General features: G+C 48.3%; 2 protein-coding genes across 3 annotated transcripts in view; both read right to left on the bottom strand.

Moving 5' to 3' along the window:
* ILF2 (interleukin enhancer binding factor 2) overlaps positions 1 to 16,734 on the bottom strand; it is a 99,032-nt gene extending 82,298 nt beyond the window's left edge. Inside the window, exon 1 of the mRNA XM_049806937.1 lies at positions 16,729 to 16,734. The gene's annotated coding sequence lies outside the window, so the exon portion shown is untranslated. The remainder of the gene's footprint in view (positions 1 to 16,728) is intronic.
* The window catches only part of GATAD2B (GATA zinc finger domain containing 2B), a 43,930-nt gene that overhangs the window by 16,379 nt on the left and 1,010 nt on the right, over positions 1 to 26,541 (bottom strand). The window contains exons 1-2 of one of the 2 annotated variants that reach the window (XM_049806929.1): positions 12,186 to 13,446; positions 1,135 to 1,464 (exon numbers count right to left, since the gene is read on the bottom strand). In XM_049806929.1, the coding sequence (XP_049662886.1) occupies positions 1,135 to 1,463 (329 nt within the window). In that variant the 5' untranslated portion in view covers position 1,464; positions 12,186 to 13,446. Of the gene's footprint in view, positions 1 to 1,134; positions 1,465 to 12,185; positions 13,447 to 26,541 lie in introns of those variants that run through there. The other variant, XM_049806928.1, reaches the window with a different exon arrangement.

The raw sequence follows: 26,541 nt of genomic DNA, 5'->3' as shown, positions 1-26,541 counted from the left end.
GTCTTTCCTGCGCTGAGGACCCTCGAGCTGGGCGCAGAGCTCCAGGGAGGTCTCACCAGAGCAGAGCAGAATCCCCTCCCTCAACCTGCCGGCCATGCTGCTGGTGATGCAGGCCAACAGACGGTTGGCTTGTTGGGCTGCCAGCGCACATTGGCGGCTTGGGTCCAGCTTTTCATCCACTAAAATATCAAGGTTAAGTTCTCAGCACTTTGTACCTACTTTAAACAGGACTCCCCCATTCTGCTCCTCAGCCTGTTTGCCAAGCCCGTTCTGGCTCAGTATCCAAATCAAGCCAAAAATCAAAATTGTTAACGTTTGTTTCCTTCTCCCTCCCAAGAAAGCTGAAACAAGAACAGAGGCAGGATGTACCAGTGCTGTGCAGCACATGGGACAGGCTCTCACATGTGACCCTCTCACTCCAACTCCCCCATGCAGAACCTGGCTGCAGGTGTTGGCTGCGGAAATCGAGTTGCAGTTCACCAATGATAAAAATCAGGTGTGTGGGTACTGCACATACAGAGACCATGAGGAACTTCTCCTGGAAAACAGACACAGCTCACCAGCACTTGATTGCTCAGGCAACTGCTTCTCACAAGCAGTCTTAGGCTCAGCAGGAAAAAACATCTACTTCTTCCTCACAGAGGCACTAGCCTGGCCACGGTCAGGTTTGAGAGCGACTGTCTGTGCCACTCGCATCAGATCTGGCCTCCAGCTCAATAAAGGACTTCTGCTGCCACTTTCGTAGGTGCTAATAAAAACTCCTGGCTGGAGGGGACGCCCTCCTCCTTCACGCGCACTGGCAGGGTCTACTCTGCCAGCCACCCAACGGTTGTAGCTTATAATGCTAAACATATGGAGGGAGGAAGAAACAAAATCCATCTGGTTTTGGGGTGGAATAAGAAGGGCAGCAGAAGCAAAAACAATGAAAGAATAGCGCTGAGTGCCTTCCAGAGAAACTCTACTGGGAGAGCAGGCTCTGCTCCTCGGCATTCAGCCAAAGGGACCTCGCAGACACCAGGAAGACTCCCCCAGGCCTGCAGAATGTTGATTTAATTTCTGACTTGGGTTCTCACATCTGGCAGAGCACAGGATTAACAACAGGCAAGCTACAGACTCTAGTCATTTAGCACCTACCTTCTCCTTGCGCTCATATCCACTGGCTCATCGTTAATGTTTTCCTTCCCTGGCCTCCCTGCAGTCCTGCCATCCCCATGGGGCCTAAGGCTCCCATTCAGCTTTTCTTCATAGACTTTCACACCATCCTGTTTCACCGGGAGCTCGTGGGGCACCTCAATGCCCGAGAGGTCCTTCCTCTTCAGCAGTGCCAGCATCTTCAGGCGCTCCATCGCCTCATGTCCTTCCATTTTCAATCTCTTTGCCAGGACATCATCCCGATCATCTGTTTGGTCCAAGCTCCGTTTCAAGAGGTTCAGGCGCAGAGCATCTTCCGTCATTCTGTCCATCCTGCAGGACAGAGGTTGACACAAGGACACAATCAGCATCACAGCAAACAGAAAACGGCTGCGGCAGACCCGGCTTAACTCCCCTGGGGCCGGCGGGGACCTCCAAACCCAGCCTCCCCCCTCGGGGTGCACTGACCTCCCACGCGCCTGCATGCAGTGACCTGCTGGCAGCAGTGCTGCACGCTTTTAGTCCCGATCCTAAAACCAGTCAGGCGGGGAGTTTCCCAAGCAGAAGGAACCGCACGCACCTGAAGGGCGAGAGCACCCCGAAACCCTTGAGAATGAGGACACAATCCCTCGTTCGGCATTAAAACACTGCTGGCTGCGATTTGACAAGATTTACTAGAAAGGGGAGCCGGAAAAAACTTGAGTCATCCAGGGACACGAGGGCAGCTCAGCTCCTTCTTGCACTACAGGTGCCCAGCCTTAGTTTTTTGTAGGGCTTTGTTTGCAGGCTTCATGCCATGGACTTCTGTTTTCTGAGGGGACCCAAAGCATGGTTTGAGCCCCCTGCTATCAGTACGAATGCCACAGCATGCCAAGTTTGGTAGCAAGCTTCCAAAATAAAGAAAATCTCCTACCATGCAGTTTTTCCTACTCTTTCTATGCTCTCGGGCAAAGTTGCCCTGTTAGTCAGCAATGTGAGGACCTTCTCACTCAATCAATTCCTTTAGAAGAATGCAGGGCACCTTCTCACTCAAAGGTTGAAGGCACATGCAGGACCATCCCCACCCACGCTCCCTCTCCATCTTCCCCTGCCTCTCCTCCAGGTGCAGAAATGCCCCGTGGCAAACAGATGCAGTAAAAAGAGGAAGAAGCCGCAGAGCCCATCCCAAACCCATCTCTCTGCTCCCAGGCTGATAAGAAACTAGCTACAACAAAAAAAAGCCAAGGGAGCTCCACCTGAAAAAAGGAAAGACCAGCTCAGTGAGATCTTTACCTACTGACACGCAGACCAGGGCTAGGGACGATGACAAACAAGTGGGGAATAAGTCAGAATTAAAATGTAGTTGTCTTGAGAACGCCAATAACTTTTTTTGCTCTGCATGCCAGCAGCTTGCAGGGGCTCGTTAATAAGGTCTATGTGCTACAGGCTGAAAGATGAGGCCAAAGCGGCCGAATCTCAGGCACCTCTGCTCCTCCACGCTCACTTCAGGTGGAGCTTCCTAAACTTGGCTCTAAGTCACTCACGAGATAAACCTTCACCAAGCCAAATTTCTACCAGGAAAATGTTCTGCCTCAGTTATAAATCCCCTATAATTACATATCTTCCAAAGTACAGCTGTCACACAAGTTCAACTACAGTATCAATATGGTTTCTAGGGTATAAACCATGCTAGAGAAACTTTACTCTTAAAAAAAGGGCTGCAGTCATGGCAGGCAGCAAAAAAACAAGCACACATCTGCAATGCAATAGAAAAAAAGTCCGACCAAGCCTCTGGCACAGCCTGATCTCAAAGAGGCTGCCACGTCCAGGGTGAGCACCTTAGACTTCTTTCTACCTGACAGTCTAGTCTCTCTGCAGGAAAACACACGTCTACTGCAACCAAATATAGAAAGGCAAGCACAGGCAAGCCAAGGAAGACACATGAAATGCCTCTCTCCGCCCCCATCCCTAAGAAGTGACCCCAGGTTAAATTGAAGCTGTGAGTGGCGGTGGGTTATTTAAGACACCATGGGATAGCAAGAAGCCTCACCGCACCCAGTGCTGCGGTCTGGATCCGGCTGCTGGGAAAGCTCCGAGCTCCAATTAACTCAGCCATGAAAGGGCCTCCACGGCTGCCTCCCCCACTTCATACTCTTGGGAGATGAAAGAAAGTGAGGAGGAGGAGGAGGAAAGAGAAGTCCAGATACCTGGCAGACAAAGGCTGACGCACAGGGAGGGAGCACAGGCACTTTCTAACCTGCCACTGCTTCAGTGTTTGCTTGAGGATATGTTAAAAAAAGCATCACTATATAGTGGTACCCACCCCGCGGTGTGGTCAAGTCATCCTGCAGGTTCTTCCCTACTGGGAAGCCACTTTGTCCGTATGAAACAAGCTCCACATTGATACAATACATAAACTGAATATATCGCTTAAAGAAAAACCCAGAACACCACACACCAAGCATAGGAGAGCTGGTGCCACCTTGACTGATAAGCAATCTGAAGCAATTTCACTGAATTACGTCTTGGTACTCAAAAACCTTGCGTTGCTTCACGCACATGGATATTTCACGTCATGTGTTCTGACACCAAGGCAAACACAGCTGTAATATCACTGGCAAGCAGAAAGATAAAACAATACTAGAGTGCACAAAGGAGGTTCAGGCCTCCTGAGCACACAATGGTCATCTTCTGGCCTTCAGAAGGGTAAGTGAGATGTACCTGCACAAGGAAAACCATCAGAACATTGTAAAAATTTGCCCGTTTTAAAAAATATGAAAGGTGACATCTGCACCTCAGGGTGCCACATCCAGCAAACCTGGCACAGACAAAAAAAAGCAACATAACCAAAGGGAGAGTTGCTGGGCTCTGATGAGGTTTCAGATTGAGCCATACACCTTTACAGGCAGTTATTTAAGCAAGCTAAAGCACTGCCATGAAACGTGAGCAGAGTTGTGTGTTTCCTTTAAAGACCCATGGTAGCCACTGTCCCTTTGAACTGCTACATGGGAAAAGAGAAGAAATTACCTGCTAGTAACTGCTGATTTGGAGCTGGGCTGCCTCTGCACACCTGTGAGCAGAAGGAAGCTGTAAAGCCCCATCTGCAGGCACACAGGTGATGAGGAGTGTTATCACCATGCTCCAATCGGAGTCAGAGCATGAAACAAAGCCAGCAACAGAGGCACCGGCAGGATCTGTGCCAAGCAACGGAGTCAGCAGCAGCCAAGGTTCACTACCACTGAGACCACAAAGGAGAGACAGCGTCGGTACGAAAGGAGAACAAATCTTTTGCTTGGTCTCTTTGCAAGACAGATGGTCTCCTTCTGTCTCCCCATCCCTGCGGGAAGCCCAGAGACCTACCGGTCCCATCACCAAAGTGGGTTTTTGGGTGTCCCTCACCTACGTGGACCCATCTTGCTCCATCGCAAGAGTGGTACCACGTCCCTGAGCATCACAGTATCCCTGTGATTTTCCAGCTTTGCCATCACCCGCTAGCACAGAGCTGGGGGAAAAGCAGGAAACACCGTCTCGGGACACAGAAGAGGAACGCACTGGGTAGGAAATCAAGGTCTTGGCCGACAAACACCAAGGAAACAATGCACCAGCCTCCAGGAATTGATGGCCACCAGTCAGTGGGATTTCAGCAGCATCATTTAGCACATGCACTTGCTGCAGGAGGAAAGGACTGAGCAGACCATGAATGAAACCCCTGCTTGCAGAGATGTGAGTAGATGGTATCTGAAGGGTTTCAAAATGCCCTCCCCTTTAACGTGAGTGGCTTCAATACTAGAAACAAATCAAAAGCACTGTTATCAGAAACAGGTACCACAACTATTTAATCCTTTCAAGAGGAAGCTTTCCAGGCTTGGTAAGGAGCACACGCTTTCAGCCAGATTCAATAAAAATTAAATTAGGCTTCAGGTTCTTTATTGAATGGGGCCCTTCAGCATTAACACTCAGCTGCGAGGAGGGGGAAAGGGAGGGGAAAAACTGCTGCTTTACTGGGAGCCCTGGGAATTTCCAGAGCACCTCATCTGCAGAACTGGGCAAGCCAGGGGAGATCACTCTACTTCAGCCAAAAAAACAGCAGAAAAGAGCAGGAATTCTTTCAACCACGGACTATTCAGTGAGTCTGAAGGTCAGACAGGAACTTCAGTACCAGTCCGCTCTGTGTCACAGTAACGCAAACAAAGAGCAAAGATTAAACCTCTCTGGTTTGATTCGTGAACGAGGACCGGCTGTGGAGCATCTCCTCTTTATCTGCAATCTAGGATTATAAACTAAGTGAAGGCAGACTTTTCTCCCCCTCTGAATTTTAGCCATTTTTCAGCAGAAACCAACCTCATTAATCAGACAGTAATAGGACCATGTTAAATGGATGCACACTGAGTGATGCCATCCAGCTGCACCAGACAATACAGGTGTGCTCAAGTCACACCTGAAGGACAGGAGGCAACAGACATGACGGCACATCTCCACCAACATGGCATCGCAAACCAGATCATCCAGACTCATCTCCCTCCAGCAAAACACTCCTGGAGATCTGGCACATCCCAGGAAGCAGGCTCTCCCTCTCACTTCCCTAAGGAACTTTATTTAAAAAAAAAAAAAAAATTTGAAAAAAATTTCTCAAATGGTGGCAAAATCCCCCAGGGGAAAACAAGAGAGCTATAAAACATGTTTTGTTTCTGACTTGATACAGACTGTAATTATCTCCAGTTGCAGCTCTGTAGGTGAGAAAGCTTTCCTGACTGGAAAAAAAAAAAAAGCTTGTGTCAGTTTAGAGCCAACATTTAAGAGGCTCCCAGGGAGGAGAAGGCCAGAGGGAGAGAAGGGACACCTTGTTCAGCCCCCACGACGCGGGGATGCAAGGCGGTCCGAGAGATGAAACGCAGCATCATCAGTGAGACCGTACCAGCTGATGTTGGAGGAAAAATGCCTTCTATGAATCCCAGCAAAACTTCTGCAGCTGAGCCGAACAACAGGCAGCACCTAACTGTGATGGGAGCATCGCTATTGTTCTCTACCGATGGTAATTACCTGATATAATGGACAAGTCACAGTCGCTCAGTGTGCAGACACTCTTCCCAAAGACTTTGGGTCCCCAAATCTGACGCTGCCCAACATCGCCACCACCCAGGCAAGCTCCAAACCTCTTTCTCCACCCCAGCACCAGCCAGTCCCCATACCCCCTTCCAATTTATAAGCACAAGAGCTCTCCTCTCCGCAGTCCCTCCCGTTGGAACCATGCATTTCCAGTGCCACTGGTTTACAGGTTCACCTTCATTTTTGGTTCACATCCCCAAGGGCATGCTGTTCAGTGCGGAAACGCAAGAGCATCGCAGCCCGGTGCCCGTATGTGCCGATGCTGCCTTCAGCACATTCAGGGGCAAGGCAGTCTTAGCTTCAGCATCATGCGCTTCTCTACACGTTCCTTTAGCTTTAGGCAGTTCTACTTCTCCAGTGCTCGAAAGACAGGTTTGCTGTTCCCAGACAAACAAAGCAGCAGCCCAATTTTCCATTTATATTTGATATATCACCCACAAGGAAAAAAAAACAACCAACACAACTATTTTAAAAGCTGGAACAAGTGAGTTGGGCCAAAAAGATGAATATTATACTGGAGAAGCAAGTATATCTAGGGAATAGATATAGCCGGTTCTTAACACACAGCCTGTACAAGATAAATATCCTTCTGAGATTTACCTGATGAATGTGGGACCAAGCAACCAAAATTTGGCAGCACCAGCAGAAGTTAATTTCAATTTAAGTTTATTCAGGGAAGCCCCAGGAGGTTACAACCCCTTCCCTGTCTTTCTTTCAGGGCTCCTCTGTTGTGTTAACTCACATTTTTGTCTTTGACTCCTACACAACCAACTGCATTGTCCAGCCACTATTCCTGGACTCAGACCCTCCAGAACTAATTGATGGGTTGCAATTAACAGGCTAACACACAGCAAAGCTGAAAGGCAACACAAGATAATGTGCCATCCTACCTGTCCAACCGAGAACCAGCAGTATGTAGAAGGAAAAATCTTACAAAAGAAACCAGCAGACCCTCAGCAAGATTCCCCTGGAGCCAAGAGGGAGGCTACAAATGCAGAAAAAGACAGACAGAAATCCTCCGCTTTCTGCCTCTGGACGCGATCCAGACCAAGAAGTGCAACCTACACTTCTCCTTTCTCACAGGAGTCCAAGCGAGATGCCCGAGGTGAAGGCCATGACATCCAGAAGTGATGCCACCGCTGCCGGAGGCTTCCTCCAGCTCCCAGGCTGGAGCTTTCCGTCTGCCCACACTCCGGGCAGCATCAACCACACCAAGTGTGGATCAGCAGAGGTGGGACGCAATCCAACGCTCCATCCCTGGCTGGGCAAGAGCAAAGTTTCCTCTTTTCCTCCACTCCGGACTCTGCATGAGGGATCTCTGATCCACCACGAGGGTTCTCTGATCCTCCTTCTCTCTGAACTAGCCAGGGCTAAAACTTTTTGCACCGTGCTCCAAAATCCTCCTGGCAACCCTACTCCTGCCTTCCTGCAAAGCTGTTTATACTGGCCGCCGTCACAAGCATCCGAGGCAAGACAGACTCTACAACAGATCTCTTCTGACATTTCTTAAAAGGAAAATCTTCCCCCGGCCACGTGGCTCCAGTGACACAAGGTCTCCCCAGTCCCACCCCGCCCAGTAACAACCAGTTTCCTTACTCATCTCTGCTCCATCAGCACAAGGAGTTACTACGAGCGGAGCTGCTGCACAGAGGCAGCTTGCAGCCCTGGAAAAGCTGAGGCAGCTACCTGGGTTCCTGCCTCTGAGGGAGCATGAAAGGAAAATAAAAGGACAAACCAGACCTGGTGCCTGCTCTGCTCCTCACAGAGCCGCTTGTCTTCACGGAGGAGGAGAAGGGCAAGGACACACCATGTACCACGGGCCATGCAGCTCCTCCAGATACTGGTGCCCAGAGCAAAGGGACATGCTCCGTGTGCAGATCACGTTTATTTCTGTTCTTGTTTCTTCGCTGACCAGGTAAGACATCACCTTTATAACCCTGCCCATACCTGCTGCTTAATGCAACACAGCTTCAGGGTAACACCGGCTGTGATCAGCCAGCCCGGAGCAGCAGAGGAGGCAGTGCTGGCCTGGCAGGTCCTTCTTGGAAGATGAAGCACCAAAAGCAAATCTTTCAGCCCTTGCCTGGTTCAGGGCCCTCGCAGGATTCCCCAGCTCACAGTAGCTTGATAAAGCCCGCTGGGATGCTCAACGCTCGCAATAAGGATGAGACTGGTGGCAAGGAAGTCACTCAGGGTAGTTCATCTCCAGGGATAAAATGCCAGGCTGTGACAGCATATTACTGACCCTGCTCCAGATTACAGCATGACCACACAATGGTCAGGCACTGCAGACTCCAAAAATTTTGCAGGAGCGATAGTATGCACATGTATGTCTCCTGCACACAGGCTTATGGATGCACCTGTAGGAGAGAAATCCCTCCCCATGACAAGCAAGTCGCTGAACCAGAGCCCTGTGGAGAAAGGCAGGTGGCTGTATTGAAAGAAAAATGGACACACTCAAATGAGGAATGGGATCATACAGTCCTTTGCAAAGGTTATCGGAAGAGTTTGGGGAGGGAGCAGCGGTGAAAGACAACTGCCAGCTCCATCCACGAAGACGCAAGAACCGAACGCAGGCAGACGGGCATCTGCAGCAGCTTCAGGAGACCAGAAGCATCCTAAACCTTTTGAGGAGGACTATCTTCTAGAAAGATTAACTTCTACTCTTCCCAAGCGCAGCGTCAGTCCATCCGTGTGCAAGGACCACTACAGCCTAATGATGCGCTGGCAGAAGAGAAGGACGCTTTTTATCCCAGCCTGACAGGGAAGGAGAGACGTACAGGAATATCTCCAACACCAACATGGACTACTTGACATGGTCCAGGAGGGCGGAGCATCTCCCACATCCCAGGCGGGCAAGAACAGTTTTCAGTCGCCATCGTCAACTAGAAGGACAACATCCTTCAGCCACCAAAACACAGCCAGTAACACCAATCACCAGTAAATTCCAACCAAGTATTTTTTATTCTTCCAAGCCATCCAAGCAGACCCTAAGCACCCAGGGAAGCTAACGGTCACAGAGCCACCTTTCTACCTCCTGAGTGCCAGACCCAGACTAAATCCACAGCTCAGTGTTGCTTCCAGCTTCAACCTAGACTTCACACCAGATTTTGCCCCAGCAGGAAGAGATTCAGAAGTGAAGTGGGTACCCCCCATCCACCCCATGAAATAAAACCCAAGGGGAAGTGGGCACCTTCATGCACAATTCAGAAACATTTGGGGCTGCATTAGTTCAAAAAAGCGAATGGGCTGGCTTACCAGAACAAATGCATTTATAACACACAGAGTCACACGGAAGGGGCTCAGCAACTCAGGCACCTGCACCAGCACCCAGCATCCAAACCCCAACATCCCCACGTGATGTCATGTTTGCAGGGACTGAACACCCGACTGGCATGTCCATCCCTGTGCGTCGTGGCCAGGTTAGAGCGAAGGCGCTCCAGGCAGCTCTGCCACCATCTTGGTCCCTTGAAACAACAGGAACCGTGCCGTGCCATAATTTATATATTAAAAATTATTATGTCGATGGAATAAGAGCTGTTTAAAGCCCTGTTCTGCTGGGCTCAGGGAGCAGAAATGGTATTTACATGCGCTAAGGAGGCAAGGTCCAACTTACCTGAATGTGCTCCACTCCTGCCACTTTTGTACCCCTGAATCACACGATTCCCCTTGCACGCTTAAAAACACGCTGAGCCTGTAGGCAAACCATGGGTTTCACAAGGTTTGGCTCCTCGTCTGGAGCCCGCCAGCACCATGGGATGAAATCGTGTGTCTAGGGGCTGCTGAGAGCCCGGCACATGCACCGCTCCGACGTCTTCGCTTCCATCTAGGCTGAATACAAACCAACATCTACGTCGTAAAATGCATTTCAACACAGCACACACAAAATGGCTGGCTCCCAAGACGAGCATTTCCATACAATACTATAAAAAGGATAATAACCTAAAAAGGTAATTATGACTTAACGGCTCGGCAGTCTGAAGAGAGATCTGCAAGAACACTGATGCAAAGGGAGAAAAAAACCACCGCACTATCAAATAAAAACGTGCTGCTCTTTGAATCCTGATGCTACGGATTGTAAGTTGTCAAGAAATGCTACGCTGGGCTCAGATTATTGTGTGAGCTGCAAAGAGAAATACTACGCTACAGCCCTGTGGAGGAATTTTTATGCAGGTAAGAAAGAAAATATGTAGGGCCTATCGTGGAGATTTTATCAAGAGCAGAACGAGGCTTTAAAGAAACATACAGTCCTAAATACAGCCTTAACAAAGAGAAAATAGCTGACAGAGTCTTCAAAAAAATTCACCGAGCGTAAAAGGAGAGTCATTCATAAATTGGGGGGTTAAGCAAGGCTGCTCCCTGCCATTCAGATGCACGAGAAGGGAATTAAAAAATAAGACAAAGAAAATATTTTAGAAGACAAACCGTAAGGCTAGTTTTCGACAGGATCAGGGAGCTGTCTCTCGGTTGCAGCAGACTGTAAATTCTTACAGTTGTTTCGGCGCAAACTCGTTAAACAGTTCTGCTCTTTCCCGTTCCCATCCCCAGCTCCGAGTGATGGGCGACACTGGTCGTGGTCGTCCCCCCCCCCCCCCCCCCCCCCCCGACAGCCCCGCTCCCCACCCGGCTTCCTTCACCTTTCCCTGACAAAACCATTGAGAAAGAAAATTAATACATAAATGGACAAAATATTTGGCTATGATTCTCAGATTATAAAAGTGCCATGGTCAGTACAGACACATTGCAACTTCCAAATCGGCTCCATCTCGCTGGATAAAACGCCCATAGCTGCAGCGGGGGGCATTGCACAGCTTGTGAAACACAACCCCAGCCCCCCCAAGACCCCAAATCACCGCCATCCAGCTCAGAGCAGCCCTGGGTTTTGCAGCCCCAGGTCAAGTTTTGCACAGTACGAACCTAACAGCGGGGAGCGGGCAGTGGGCAGAAAAAGTGCTTCTTTCCCTCTCCTGTCTTCCCCTCCTAAGTTTGCATTTTTAGCAAAGTTAATTTATGGGGAGGAGGTAATCATGGTTGCTACATCCAGCGCAACAGACCATACACCTTACCCCATAAAATCATTTTCAGGTTGTAGCAGATGGGGAGAGGGGAGAGTTAAAAAAAGCTGCTTTTTGCCCCTCAACAGGGTGAAATATAAAAACACTTCTCCTGCTTCGTGGGGAATTTGGCTGCACGCTTTGGGGAAAGCCAACCCAGCCAGCTGGAGAATGCTCTGTGCCCTTGATGAACCGGTCAGTTAGAAAAAAAAATAATATTATAATAGTACTATTATTATTAAAGAAGAGGGGGGAAAGGGGAGCGTTCACCTCCATCCTCCTCCACCTCTCCTCCCCATCCGTCAGGCTGAGCAAGCCAGGGATGACGCAGGCTTCCTTATATAATGCGCCGCGATTTCCTCGACTGCGGGCCCTGCCTTTGTGCGCGCCGCACGCTCCTGCGCGCTGGCGGCGAGCCACGCGCGCCCGTCAGCTGGCGGCCTCCGTGCACAGCGGGGCCAGGGCTGACATGAAAAGAGGAAAAAAAAATAAATAAAGAAAATAAAAGGGATGGGGGATGGGGGGGGATGCTGTTACATCAAACCATCAGCGCTACAGACAAAAGAAATTTTTATTATTTTTTTTTTTTTTTTTAATACTCAAAATCAGCCTTCCCTTGCAGCAGTAGTGCGGGGAGGGTTGGATTTAGTAATTCCAGCAAAACAGCAATGGTAGGAGCCTGGAGAGAGGGGGGGGGGGAGTTGGAGGGGGGGAAGGGGGAAGGGAACCGCTCCAACAGCAAATACAAGCAACAGTGCTAGTTTTCTCTTTAAAATATTCTGTAAAGACATTACATTTAGCTGCCAAACTCACGTTAAAAAAAAAAGAGAAAGAGAAAAAGCAGATCTGATAATCCATAAAGAGCCTTTTGTCTGTTTAAAAAAATAAAAAAAGGACAGTCTAAAGAATACTTACAGGTACAATATTCCTGCTGCCTCCTCTAGTTGTCAAGAAAATTAGGGAGAAAAGAAGGGGGGACAGGAGAGCCGGGGAGCGGGGACGGCAGAGCGGGAAGGGGGGAGAGGAGGGCGAGGAAGAGCCAAGCTTTTTTTACGAGGAGCCCTCTCGGAAGAGCATGGGCGGCCCCGCGTGCCATCCCCCTCCAGGGACCTGCAGAAACCCTGTCTCAAAACGGGCACTTCCCTGCCAATCATGCGCTGTACTGTTATATTAAACAAAAGAAAAGGGGGATGCTTACTTTTACCCATGATGCCTCGCGGGGCAGGGAAAAAGAGAAGAAAAAAAAAAAAAGAAAAAAAAAACCAGTTGCAGCCGGTTTGTAACCTCAGGACATGGAATTATCTCTTAATATTTTTTTTTTTTTTTTTTTTTTAAAGTGGGTTGTGGTATAAGAGTCAGTTGGCTGCCGCCCCCTCCCTCCCCCGGCCGCCAGCAGTCCCTGGCCCCTTGCCAAACTTTGTCTTCATTCATGAGAGCTCCTTTCCTCTGATGGTATTTTAACTGTTTCGCTCCTGAAAATGACAGTCAGGTCCCTCGACGCTCTGCACACCGAGCCGGGGCATGCGGGGCTTTGCTTCCTGCCCCCACCCCCCAAAAAATAATTAAAAATACTGTGCACCCCAAGGTAGGTGTCAAAGCATCCTCTCCATCGCCCAGCTCACGGCATGCTGGTCCCAGCAAAGATGCAAGGGATGCTGGTGAAGCCGACAGCGGCATGAGGGTGGACCGGCAGCATGGGCAACCGCATCCCTGCTCACTGGAGGAGGGCATCTCCACTCCCTTGGGACAGCGGAGCCTGGTCTGGAGCTCTGACTGGACCGGGCATGGACACCTGGTTTCAAACACCTGGATGGTTTCGAAGATGCTAGCTGGGGGTTTGGCATCTCATCTTCCCTCCTTTGCTGAAGAGGAAGGATCTGGCAGGATTTTGGCTGGCGGCAAGGGCATTGTGGCACCTGAGACCGGACTCACTCCAGCAGAGAGCGGCTCTACCAAACCTCAGGCTGAGCTGTTTTACCCAAATTTCAGAGATGACATTCCCACAGCTTCTCACCCTGCAGCACCAGCACCGGTTCCTACAGTGAAGAAAAGGATGCCCTGGAGTCTATAGATGGAACCAAGCAGGTAAAGATGAAACGTGGGAGGAACCAGCAGTAAGGATGATGGTCACAAGTTTAATGCCTCGCTAAGGAATTAACGTGCACTTTGAGTGTCCACCACACCAAGCTGCTCCTCCAAAAGCAACAAGGATAGAAATGATTCATGTTCATCTTAGTCCAGCTCCACTGAACCCATCAGCTTTTTATAAAACCAGAATTATTGAATTTGGTTTCTTTATGCTGAAAGCAGAAATAAAGCCAACATTCCCGTCTTTGCAAGCCAGAATGGAAAACCTGAGAGACGAAGAGCCTGAAGTGAAAGCGAAGCAAAGCTGGGCTACTAACACTTACCCTGCTACCCAAATGTCTACCAATACATGTCCAGAAATAGGTTAAAAGGCTTGGAACAGATGATTTTTTGAATGACCGTATCCTTTTCACAAGGTACATCTCACACATTTTACCATTTAAAGTTCCTATCCACAAGGAAAGACCTAGGGGTCACCCACCTCCCCACACTACATCCTTTATTAGGACCGGTCTGGTCTAAACCCCTTCAGAGCTAGTGAACCAAGAGATGACTTCAAAACCCAGCACAAACCCGGCTTTGCCAAACACAGAACAGGAATTGGTGTCTCAACAGTGCAGATGAAAATGGTTGGGGTGACCAGGTGGCTGAAATAACTAATAAAATGGGAACCTTCCATGTTGGGTTGCAAATCACAAAATGGTGCTAATCAAAGTTTAACAAGACCGCTAGTGTCAATTTGGAGAGACTCTTTGCACATAATTAATATTAGTATTACACTTAATTTATTTGTGGAGCAAGCAGAAGTGACCGACTTACAAATTACATCTTTGTCAAGATAGTGCACACAGGTTTCACTGGTTTTACACACTGAAAGTGCTATCAAAGCATCTTCTAAAAATAAAGCTATTACACAGCGCACAAATAACCATGTAATCTATAATACCCAGTAACTATCATGTATTAGTCAACCTATGGGCTGCAGAGAATCTGGTAATTAAGCAGAGTTTCAATGCCACTCCAAGCACTGGTACTACCAGCATTTGCCTTTATTAGATAAAATGGAACAATTTTGTTTACAAAGGGGTAAATAACTAATTAGGCTTTAATTACATGGTAGTTACCATAGATTTATAAACTAATGAGGTGGTGGTTTGGGCCCCAATAAGATTTATTTCCAGGCTGTGGCCATTGAAAACGTGCAGACCAAGTGGCAGGTCACGAGAAAACAGAGAAAAGAAGCACAGGATAAGAAATTGCTATTTTTTGAGAAAGCCCAAGCGCATTACAGCTGAGAAGTCTTCAGAAATCCTGAGGTTCTGCTTGAAGAAATGATGTGTTTGGGGTCTCGGGGGGAAAAAGAAGGTATTACATTAGGAAACCCCTCTTCCATACGGCATGAAGAAACCCCCCAGCCTCCAATGTGCCGCAGTTGGTGGTCATAACTGGTGGGTACGGCCCCTCTGTGCAGAGATGGCCAAGTGTGGCTTCTCCCAGGGAGCAAACACTCATCTCTCACGGTATTTGTTCAATCCTGGGGAAAAAAAACCTACATGGTGATACCTGGAAAATGCTTCTCAAGTCCAGCCGGAGTTGGAGGCAGCCATCTCGCCAACATCCCGGCACTGGTTTTCCTTTCCCTCTGCAGACTGCCATTACCTTTATGTAATGCTGCTTGTGTTCGATCACAAAGTTGACCCTCTCTTCATTTAAAACCCAGAATTGAGATGGTTTTGCTGACTGTCTCTCAACACTCAGGCCTAAGCAACATGTCCTTGGCTGCAGGTCTTTGCAGCTGAAATTCAGTTCCCTGACACTGGGTCCACCCAGTATGATGCTCAGTGCAGCCCCAGCCCATACACTGGTATTCACCTCCCCAGGCACCACATGGAGACTCTGCCCAGCCTGGCAGTTTGCAATCTCTTCACCATGTCATGGAGAAACATAACTGGTATCAAGGAGAAGACTGCACTACCTCAAATGGTTCCCTCTACAGAAATCTCCTTCCTACACTTCTTTATCTCACCTTGATGACTTCGTCCCACTGCGGCAAAAAGTTTCTTCAGCACTTTGCTCCGTCTTCAGGCATTTCCATTCTTTGGGGTTTTTTTAGGACCATTTCACGCTTTTTCCACACTTGTCATCTTCTTCCAGACCTTTCATCCTTGTCTTAAGGCATGCAGAGTTTCAGCAGAGATTAAACCGTTTCCAACAAATTAGGGGTGGCTGAAGATGCCCTACATCTCTCCTTCTGCCCTGTCCTTTATCCCACTGTTGCGAGGCTTCTGAAAGATCTTTATGGCCAGGATGGGAAAGGTATTGGTAAAACATCACTGGACTGTTCATTTAATTGAATTTTAGGGTCCTTTCATAAGGACCCATCCTCTGGGTGCTTCTATTTGCAGTATGAAAAGGCCTTTGACAAAGTCTGCAAAAGTGCTAACAATAGCTGCTTTTATGCAGCTCTGTTTCCCGAACCCAATTCATTATCTGCAGGTGATCCATCGCTGAGAAATCTCTCCCGATTCCTGTCAGCTCTGCTGGGTGATTAGCCCAGAAGTTCCCATCTTCTCTTCGTTTACACTTTTACGGCAATTCTTATATGTAATACACAAAGGACAGGTGGCAGGGGTCTCTAGGCCAGCAAACCTTCAAGCTTTCCCAGGTAACTAATCAGGAAGTAAAAGAAGAGGCAGCCGACCAGGAAAGTAGGATGCAATCGCCTTGAGTTAATTTATTGGGACGAAGTATTTGGAAAGTTTGAATTATAAAGTCACTTGTTAAAGGACTAATGTAGCATGGCACCCAAGTAATGGCAGGGTGAGATTTAGCCTATGATCTGACCACTGCACACTGGTCCAGGAAACGACAGTGCCACAACCCCAAAATAAGCAGTAAAATTGGGTAAGGCTCCCAACACTGGGGACAAGTGATGAATCCATCGCATTGAACCACACAGGAGAAGGGTGTAAGAGATGAAGAGCAGAGGGTGGGTTTGAAGGTACAGGCTGGTAACAAGGTTAAGCCCAGAAGACTCTCAACACCCAGTGTGAAGATGGCAGGAAGGCTAATTTCATATACAAACCTGTTATATGAAGTTATGACAAGATGAAAGCCCACGATCCAAAGAGCAGTAAACGTCACGATAGTCATTGGGGAGGAGAAACAGATTGAATTACAACACTTCTACTGAATTTTCAATTCAGTCATAACTAAACATCCAACGACAGACAGTTGTTGTTGGTGTAAATATAAGAATACTAATAAAGTCAGCAATAACATCGCTGTAGCACTAAAGGATGGGGACGCCAGCAGCATCGCTCCTCAGTGTTGCCTAAAGCCTGCGTTGAATATCCAGGCGAGACTCCACGAGGAACCAAAGGACTAAAATGCCGATCAGAATACAGACTTGCATCTGTGCTGCTGGTATTTCAAATCAACACATCTAAGAACAATAAATCTCTCCTAATCATTTTTCTGGGAAAAAAAAAACCAACCAAACAACCCAGTCCTCTGGACTGTTACTGCTCTTCATTGTGCCAGGGCACACCGGTTTCCAACACAGCAGGACCCAACCGGGACAGCTATCTGCAGCAAACCAAGCTGTGGGAATAGGGTGGGTTCCACCAGGACTCATCTCTTCCCTTGTTGCTTATTCCCCACCTGTGCTGTCCTTCAGTTATACATCTGTCATTCAAGCTGCCTCTTCTCCAAAACAGAGGCTTCCTGGATCAAATCCCCTCCTCTTCATGTTTTTTGGACTTTCTTTCCTTCCTTCTCATTAGCTAATAGCAAGCAGATGATCGTCATCGTCATAATATAGCTTCAGACTAACAAGTACTTTGAAAAATACTTTGGTAAAACTGGAAGACAATTACATGAGGAAAAAAATAATTATTTTTTTTAATTTGCCATTCAATACCACTTCAAAGCTGGCTAATCTCAAGGCAAAGGAACTGGTTAACAAGGTTTCACCAGCAAACTCACATGAAGCAGAACAACATTCACCAGGAAAAGACCACCAGGACTGCCTCAACATAATCCACACTTCATTTTCTATGGGCTAGTCCCCACTGGCATAACCCCACTACCTAAGTTCAGTCCAGGTCTGGGGTTAACCCCTCTGAAATGGATCAATTCTCTTCAAAATGCAACAGAACCAAGGCTCAGATCCGTCCTTTGACTGATCTCCTTTGAATTTTGCAGTACAGTGCCAAGGTTAGCTCCCCTCACTCACTTTTAATGGCAGTTTTAACCGACAGGTCACCATCCATGACACCACCAACTAGCTGCAACGTGATATTTTCATCACAGTGCTATCCCACCGGAAAGCGAATGGACAGCAGTCCTATTTCTATCCTCACCACAAAGCGTGGGAAGCTAACCATGTCCAGCAGCTGCCCACTTCCCAGTCCAGTTGTTTTCAGCACTGAAACGCAAAACTAGCGAGCAGCACTTTGGGTCCATGTATTTCAGAGCAGCAGACTAAATGAGAGCAAAGCAAGTACAATTAGCATAAAAATGTCAGGGTGAGAGCAAAACAACAAAAAATTCCATGCGGGGAAGAGAAAGCAAGGAGCCCAGGGGCTGCTGGTGGTCCAACCAAACCCCATTTGCAAGCCATCTAGAAAACGGGCTTGCCGGCACACCGACAGGAACACCCAAAACTGCCATATGGTGCCCAGCAATTTATTAAGACATCCTTGGTGGCTTGCAGCAAGCTTCCCGACCCATCATTCCCTCAATTTATCCAAATCTCAGCGAGACACACTGACTAAATACAGCTGAGCCCAGAAGAGAGGTTATTTAAAAATGGTATTGCTGAACAAATTCAAGATCTGATTTTCCGTTAAAGCCATTCCTTTAAAACCAAGTCTGTTAGCATCTTTATTTCAGCAGACACATGTGTTGTTCCAGGGCTACTGAACACAGTGTTAGGTTAAACTGGTGCCTCCAAATAGAGAGCAGAGGCTCCAACCACAGACACCAAAGTGCCGCTTTTCTCCACACTGCTGCTGGTTTGTTGAAATTGTTGCAGGGACTAAAACAATAAGCTATTGAAATGCCAAATCGGACTCACACTGCACTAGTAGGTATTTAAAATTGTCAGGTCTCCAAGATTAAATTAGAATCAGGGACTTCAATAAGAAGCAAGTTAAGAGTGATTCATAGAAGGGGAAAATGCATTAGGTTTGGATTTATTCAACAACAAGGAACTATTACCAAGCAACCATTTTGAAACTCTCTGAAAGTCTGCATCTGTCTGATTTCCTTTCATTCAAAATTCCCTTTTAAAAAACCAAAAATCTAAAGAGCAGCATCTCTTGACTGGTGACAAAGGTAAGACAGACTGTGCAGGGCATTAATAGATGTGCTTGAGGAGCAAATAGCTTCATTCCAGATATGGAAGCAGCATCTCCACCTGCGCAGGCTACACCCCACACATCAGCCACTTGATCCAGGTAATTGCTATAAACCACCATCTAAAGGGTGGATTTAAACTGGGAGCAGCTCAGCTGATGCCCAGATTTCCAGCTACTCCCCAGTCCAAGCCCTGGTGCAGACCTTCACTCAGCCACCTAATCAAGACAGCGATCCAACTTTAAGAAATACTTTACAGCATAAATCTTAAAATTTCCGATGATTACATAGCAAGTCACACAGCATAAGGGACAAGTAGGTTTTCCATTCAGTATCTCAGTCCCTCACTGAACACGGGTAGTGCTGGAGTGCAGACAGAGAGACTACACCTGCAGATGTTTGTAAAGATGCTGCAGAGTTTCATTAACTTTACGCAGTTTGTTTCTGGATATATGCATACAGCTCTCAGTGACTGACTGGGAAAACAAAACTTTTTATATATATGTATATATATAAAAGATGACATATAAAAGAACCATTTTTAAATGGCAAAGTGTTTAAATTTAAAACTCCAGATGACAAAAAAACCCCAAAACATTATGATTGGCAAAGCATATGGGGCCATTGAGACAATGCCCTGCCCCCTCCCTCCCTCAGCAGCGAAGAGTTTCAGCTCTTTTGTCTTTTCAGGGACTAAGTTAATTTTATTCTACTCAAACAGTGACTCCGCTGCAGACAAAAGGAAAAATGAAGACCCACTGCAGTGAAACAAGTTTTATAATTCATTAAAGTGAATTATCTTTCTTCTACAAACTGCATTAGGCAGTCGGGAAAAGAAAAAAAAAAGACAAGCAAACTGTTAAACCCAGAACTTGTCAGCAACAAAAACCTCGTAGGCAGGAGGATTTCAGGTCATCCATCTCCCTTCACATCTCCCTTGCTCCTCAAAGGGACGATGCCATACCAGGGTGCAGAGCGAGATCTCACATGTTTGCTTTGCAAGTCTTTGTGCTGGGATGTCAATGAGAAAGCTTCTTGCATGGACCAGAGGAGACGGGGAAGCCGGAGCTGACTTACACCCCACAGCACCTCAACAGGGCGAACATTTCTAGGGCAAAAGAGTTAGATTTTGTCTCTGACAAGAGGCATGTCAGGAGGACACATCCTGCTTCCTTGCTGAGAGCTTGAAGAAACACACTTCCATCTGTTTCCTTGCTGGTAGGGATGCGACCAAAATTCAGGCTCAGCAGAAGAGGGATAAAAAGCCTGATCCCAACACATGAGCTCACCAAGAGGCCAGGGAGAGGTCCAGCCTCTTTCCTCTGAAATCCTGTTTCTGTAGCTTGCTTCTTGGGACCCCTCTGCCTTGGGAAGAGGAGGGATGTGCCTGTGTGCTCCCCAGGGGAACCCCAGCTATCCAAGACTGTAATTTCAGGCCTGGAAAGATTTGGATGGGGAAAGGCAATGCTTCAAGATGCCACATGCAGAAGGGTTTCTAGTCCCTGCAAATATTTATGCAGGTTTGGTGATAAAGATCCTGTTTCTAGCTCCCCCCTACCGAACCAGAGTGTTAACCAGAATGAAAATATTTAAACGTTTTGTCTTCACATACCGAAGCACATAGCTGCTCTGCTCCCAGGTACAGACAGGGCATAACCCAAAACTACAGGTCCAGGAGATGGAAAACAGGCAGTAAGTAAGCAGCAGTGTCCTCTTCCCAAGACGACAGATGGATTTTGGTTAAGTCTAATCCCAAAGAAACGAGATTCTTGCATTCGTTTTCTGAGATTCAATAAAAATGAGGCCTAAATCCAGGATACTCTGGAAAAGTACGCTTATTGGCTTCAGGCAGTTTGAGCTTATGGTCACTACAATTTGCCCCAGAAGCCCAGTAGCACCGCTACCACCAACTCTTTAGGATCCAAAACTAGGTGTTTTAAGGCATTTTTAACTCTTCCATTGAACCAAAAGGCACATGGTCACAAGTTATTTTCTTATTAGCACCGTCTGGCCCCTGCGCAGTTGTATCGAGCTGTTATTTTGATGCAGGCCCCAAAAGGCACCAGCACACAGCTCTGGCAGCTGGCACACTGGGAGAGGGCATGCACCAGCCACCCCACCGACAGCACCGCGTGTTTGCATATTCAACAGCAATGAGTTTTGCCTTTAAAAAACCAGGCATGAAAAATTTATGCAGGAAAAGAACCACGAGAACGCCAACTGCTGCAACGAAAACCAATAAACGGGAGGAAACACGCAGCTCAGGGCAGATCCTCCAGCACCTCCGAGCACAACAGGCCACCTTTCCTCCTTCCTCGTTGCTCCACAGGACCGGAGGAGACACAGCTCATTTCAGCCTGAACCGAGAATTTCTCTGGCTTTTGCTTCGCATCACAACCTTAATGGTCTTTTAGGGGGCCTCTCTCTCCCCTCTCACAACTCTTTCAATCATCCGGCAGGATGCTCCTCCAACTTTGAGGAACCAGGCAGGGCTTGTGAGGACCGCCTCTAATCTATCATCAGGACTCTGAAATCGGACAGTTTCAGGGCTCAGCCCCCAAATACGCACTCAATCCTATGCAGCAGCACCCTTCATCCAATGAAGGCCTGTTAACCAATCCCAGCATGTGCATGGCTCCACCGGAGTTGGCACCACCTATCTGGAAATACCTGCTGCTGCCACAAAGCCAAAAGACTTTGATTAGGGATGAAACAAAATGGATGCGACTTCACAGGACCAATGTGCAACGGTTGTGTCGAGGCTCCGTGGAAAAAAAGCCCCCAAGGCTCTTTATAGACTCCTCCGCGACAATCTTCAGTCTAATTTTAGAGAGGAGGCTTGGAAGCGCCTCTCCTCACACCCTCCAAATTCCAAATGCTGGTCCTGGTCTTCAGAAGGATTTCAGGCATATTCTGGATACCGTTATCACAAATAACCAGATAATATTCTGCATCCAAAAGGCAGAGTTGCAAAACTAATTGCGATCCAAAGTTTAGCGTTATCCCCCTTTCCTCAATACATCTTAAATAATCCCATCTTTGTGATGTGCTGAGAGCAAGCAATTAGAAGCGATATGCTGCATTTACATGAAAATCATGGAGAATAAAAAAAAGAATAAATCCCAGCACTGTAGCCTCTTCCCAAACCCACTTCCCACGGATGGGGACAAGCTTTCTGAGGCCTGTGCCTGCAACAAGGCACTTGACAAACCTAAAAACATCCGACCCAAGATAATCACCCACTCTGGTTTTGCACAAGACAAGACCGTAAGGCGACAGGAGGGAACTGGTTAGTCACAACAAGGAAGCCTCTGTACCTTAGGGCAGTATTATCAGCAAACAGGCCAGAGCTCTACTTGAAAACATGGCTTTGTTTTGTTAGAAGTAGCACCTAGAGTTGTTAAAACAAACGGAGGGAGAACCTCACTCTTGTATTCATTACAGAGCTCATTGCTCCAGTTACCTGGGTCACACTGGGGAAAAAACAACAACAACAACAAAAAACAGACCTTGAAACTACTTCAGTTTTCCTTGATTCCATGAAAAAAAAAAATCCTAATGGCATTCTTTAAGATTTTGGGCCTCTGAAGGTGAGAGAGCAAAGGGCAAGGAACCCCTCCAAGGAAATACATATGAGATGAAAAAGCTGAGTGGTTCAAGGGCGGAACCTTCAATGCCCAAACGAATCCTCCAATGCCTGGGGGTCCCCAGGTCCCAGCTCCCCTCCTCAGCCCAAGGCGGTTTCTCTCTGTAGCCCCACTGAAGCCAAGCCACATCCATCGCTGGACCCAGGCACCACGACGCCAGGACCACTTCCATCCTCTGCCCAGTTAACCCAGGAGATAACCCCGATTCCTCTCCAAATCAGGTTTGGTGCATGAACCCAGAGGTGTCCAAAGGCTGGGTTCCAGTTTAGCTGGAGGTCCGGGAAAGAGCAGGAAAGCTTACAACACTGTGCTCAGCTGGTGATCCTCAGGGAAGGGGGAAAGCCACCATCAGCCTCAACTGCTCCATAGACAACTGGAAAGCAACAGGACAACCACCAGGTATGTAGCTCCAATTTAAGGTTAGCAAAACTTTATGTCCATTCATTTCCAGCTTCAACAAAAAAAAGCAGGAAAACAAGAAGCACTGCACATCCACGGGCCACTGGCATCCCTCCGGCCACAAAGCTTTGTTGTCCACCCCAACCGCACTGTGAGAACGTGGGCAAGCTGGGCTGTCCTAGCTCCTGGAAGCTAGACCCTGACCATCACACCAGGTGGGTTGATGTGTTCTTCAAAGTCCCAATTTCAGAGTAATGCTCTTTACAGGAAAAAAATAATTTTAAAAAAATCTCTTTTTCAAGTGACACAAATAAGCATTTCAACTCCAGCTCTCACAGTCAGTATGTGTCACAGCAAAACCAGCCTCTCCCCAGGCAGACAGTCCACCGGGACACACGCGAGCACAGCTCCTCGCTTTTCCACCGCTTTCCACAGAAACCTCCTGAAGAAAGCACAGCCGAGGCAGAGAACATTTGTGATTTTTTTTTTTTTTTAAAATAGCCAAATTACCTGAAATACTGAAACCAATCAAGAGAAATGACTTGAAGTCTATCCGTAAGAGTGAAGGAGAGAAATACAGGCTCATCACAACATCTCACTTCCCAGGCCCTGTCGCTTGGTGCATCGCCCCGAGATGCTGCAAACTAAGTTATGGAGCAGTGATATATCATCCTACATGTTTAAAAAAAAACCTGCAAAATAACCTACACACAACAAAAAAGTCACAGCAAATGAAACCCCAGCCATCTGTAACCAGGCTCCTCTGAATCACCTCGAAATTAAGGAGCAGAAATCCACGAGTCTCTGGGCAAAACCCAAAACCACAGCTTTCCATGGAGGGATTGCTCACGGCACTGAGAAGCTACAGAAGCAAAAGGATCCCCAAACCGTGTCCGCACTCGACCTGCCCACGCAGAAGCACCAGTGAGGTCTCAGCACAGCAGCCCCACATAAAACTAAGTTTCTTCTCCATCTTCCAGCGGTCGATCCAACGCTATAAAATTGCAGCGGCATGTGGCACGGCCTGATAGGTTGAATTTCTGTGTGCGAGGTGGATAGCTTTACACAGGGATTAGATTTATGGCCAATCTCTGGTCTTTTTGTGTTTTGGGTTTTTTTGTTTTGTTTTTTTTAAACAGAAACATTTTGCTGGTGTGCCTGGGCGCTAACACGATGCAGAGCCGTGCATTCGGTGCTCGCTCACCAGCAGCTTTAAACACCACCCGAACCAAATGCCCCTTTAAAAAATAAAAGTCACTCTCCATGGGGAAATACACTGGGTTGTAAAAAAAAAAACAAAACAAAACAGGTATTTCCCACCCACCCCACCCCCCAATCCCTAGTTCTTGTTATTGCCAAAACATTTTAAAAATGATCAATTCTTACAACCAAGCAGTGCAACAGGACTCCTTCCGAGTTGGGATGAGCAGGGCCGCTCACCAGACAAAGGCTCCCCCCTGGCTGGCTCCCAAAAAGGGGGGAGTTATCCCATGTGCAGGGGCTGCAGCTCCCTACCCCGCCACACCCCGCAAGACCAGGGTCCGCTAAGCAGTTTGCTGTTGGGTGGGGAAGAACAAAGCGCAAAGAACTATCAATCAGCAGGGAAATAATTTTTTTAAAAAATACAGGTTCCGTGATTTTTTTTACTTAAATGCTGAAGGGTCTAGCGAGTGACGAAAGCAGCTCAGTGAATGAATCCAAGAAGTTCCTCTCATTTAAACCCCCCTGCATCTTGCAAGTAGTTGATCACAAGCCCCGCGCCGCTCCCTCGGAAGAAAACATTGGCAGAAAAGACACTTTCAAGAGCATCTTAAGTTTAATTAACTCTGCCAAGTAGATATTTCTGCTCTCCCCCTTCCAGAAACATTTGAAAGGAGGCAGCAAACCCCCCTCACCACTGTGTCAGAGCAGCCGGGAGCACAGCAGGGACCGGGATGCTCCAAGCGGAGCCGGGTGCCATGACCAGCAGGAGCCCGTTAGCCATCGGAAGAGGAAGCCAGGCTGCTCTGGCACAGGCAAACCGCAGCGCTGCAAAGATGGATGCTCCCTGTCAGCTGCACGTCACATTTGGTTTCATGCAGCCTCGTGATCAGGAAAAGCGCCAAAGCGAAGGTTGTACCTCGCACTGAAGATCTTAACGGCTCGGAAATCAGGTCACTGTCCCCCGAGACGGGTCTTTTTGGCCATTTCCCACCACCGCCAGGCGATCAGCAGCTCCAATGCGCCCAGGAGAACCAAGAATGCAACAAATTCCAGGCATGCTCCTAAATCATGGCGACGCAGGGGGATCCCTACAGACACCCATCCAAGGGGACACGAACCCCATTATAGGTAAGGCGCGAACATGGTGAAGGCATCGTTTCACCCCAAGAGCACCAGGCCCCAGTGGCACCCTGGCTCAACAGCTGCACCAAGCTCCCCCAGTGCGCACGTGAGATGAAATTGCATTTGCCCTCGGTGACAGGAGCATCATGGGCCATTTAAAATCCAGTGATGTGCCAGAGCAGAGCACCAGCATTTAAGGGGGGGGGGGGGGGGGGGGGGGGGCTGTGTCTCCCTGCACACCTCAACAGCTCAAACACAGCTGGCTCTCAGCTCCCCGGTGAGAAGGCATGCAATCCTCTGCCGGTAGCCAACCACGCATAATCCTTAAAAACCACTGTCCTCTTGAACCACTTGTTGTTGCAATCCTTCCCCAACCCCCACTGAAGAACACCAAGAAATAAGAGTCAAAACCTCCCACACCTTCTTCCAGAAGGATGCCGTTCCCCACGGGCTTGTACCCCCCCCCCCCCCTTCCTCCTCCAGCCTGTCAGCAGCAGAGGCAGGCTCAAAGAAAGAAAAAAAAAAAAAAAAATCCATTTTCGGGGGTGATTTCAGCAAACAGAAGGCGAGGAAGGCAAGGCAGCTAAAGCGAATCGATAGGATCGCATCCATATGCTGTCGCTCTTCCTCCTTGCTTTCAGCTACCCTCCGCTTACCTAAACCACCTCCTCCTCCTCTTCCTGGCAAAGCACCCCCCCCCCCCCGCCATCAAAGAGACTCTTCTTTCTAGCCGTGGAGGGGAAGGGAGAGCATTTTTAAAAACCTAAAACGCTCTTATTTTGGGAAACTGAGCAAAGGGGAGAGGAACCATGCTGCCCAGCTTCCCAAATGTCGAGTGAGGAAGGGCCTGGGCCTCCCCAGAAGAGGCATTTTCATCCTCCCCCACCCCAATCCTCATGGCAAAAGGGGAAGGGGCGCAGACAGGGCTGCCTGTGCTGCCCACGGGGAAGGAGTAGGCAGTCGCTGGACTCTCTTGCTCCACATTAAAGGCGAGATGTGAAAGTTTTCTGGGCTGCCCCTCTCCTGAATTTGACGTGGGGAAGCAGCACCGGGAAGAGGAGGGGGGTAGTGAAGAAAGGAGGCAGAATCCTGGAGGGCAGAAAACCTGGTTTCCCAACCGGCGGCAGAGTGAGGCAGGGACAGTCAATCACTCATTCCCATCACCTCCCTAACGAGGGAAGAGGGAAATGCTGTGATGGCAACGCAGAAGGAAACGGGAATCGCAGAAGGAAATGGGAATCGCAGAAGGAAACACGGCAGAAGAGGGAACAAAGGGGGTGTCCCCTCTGGGTGACAGGGGAAGCAGCCAGCCCCGAGCCCCCCCATCATGTAGGGCTGCTCCTACATTACTCCCCACGAAGCAGCGGTACCCAGCCCCAACGCCAAGGATGCCAGGGCGGGGGGTACACGGACCCCGCTCCCCCCAGACCCTCCAGGTGCACAGAGAAGCG

The sequence above is a fragment of the Accipiter gentilis genome, chromosome 7 (assembly GCF_929443795.1).
Source record: "Accipiter gentilis chromosome 7, bAccGen1.1, whole genome shotgun sequence".
Classification (NCBI taxonomy): Eukaryota; Metazoa; Chordata; class Aves; order Accipitriformes; family Accipitridae; genus Astur; species Astur gentilis.
Note: the sequence above shows the minus strand (reverse complement) of the source record. Positions and strands in the feature narration are given on the sequence as shown.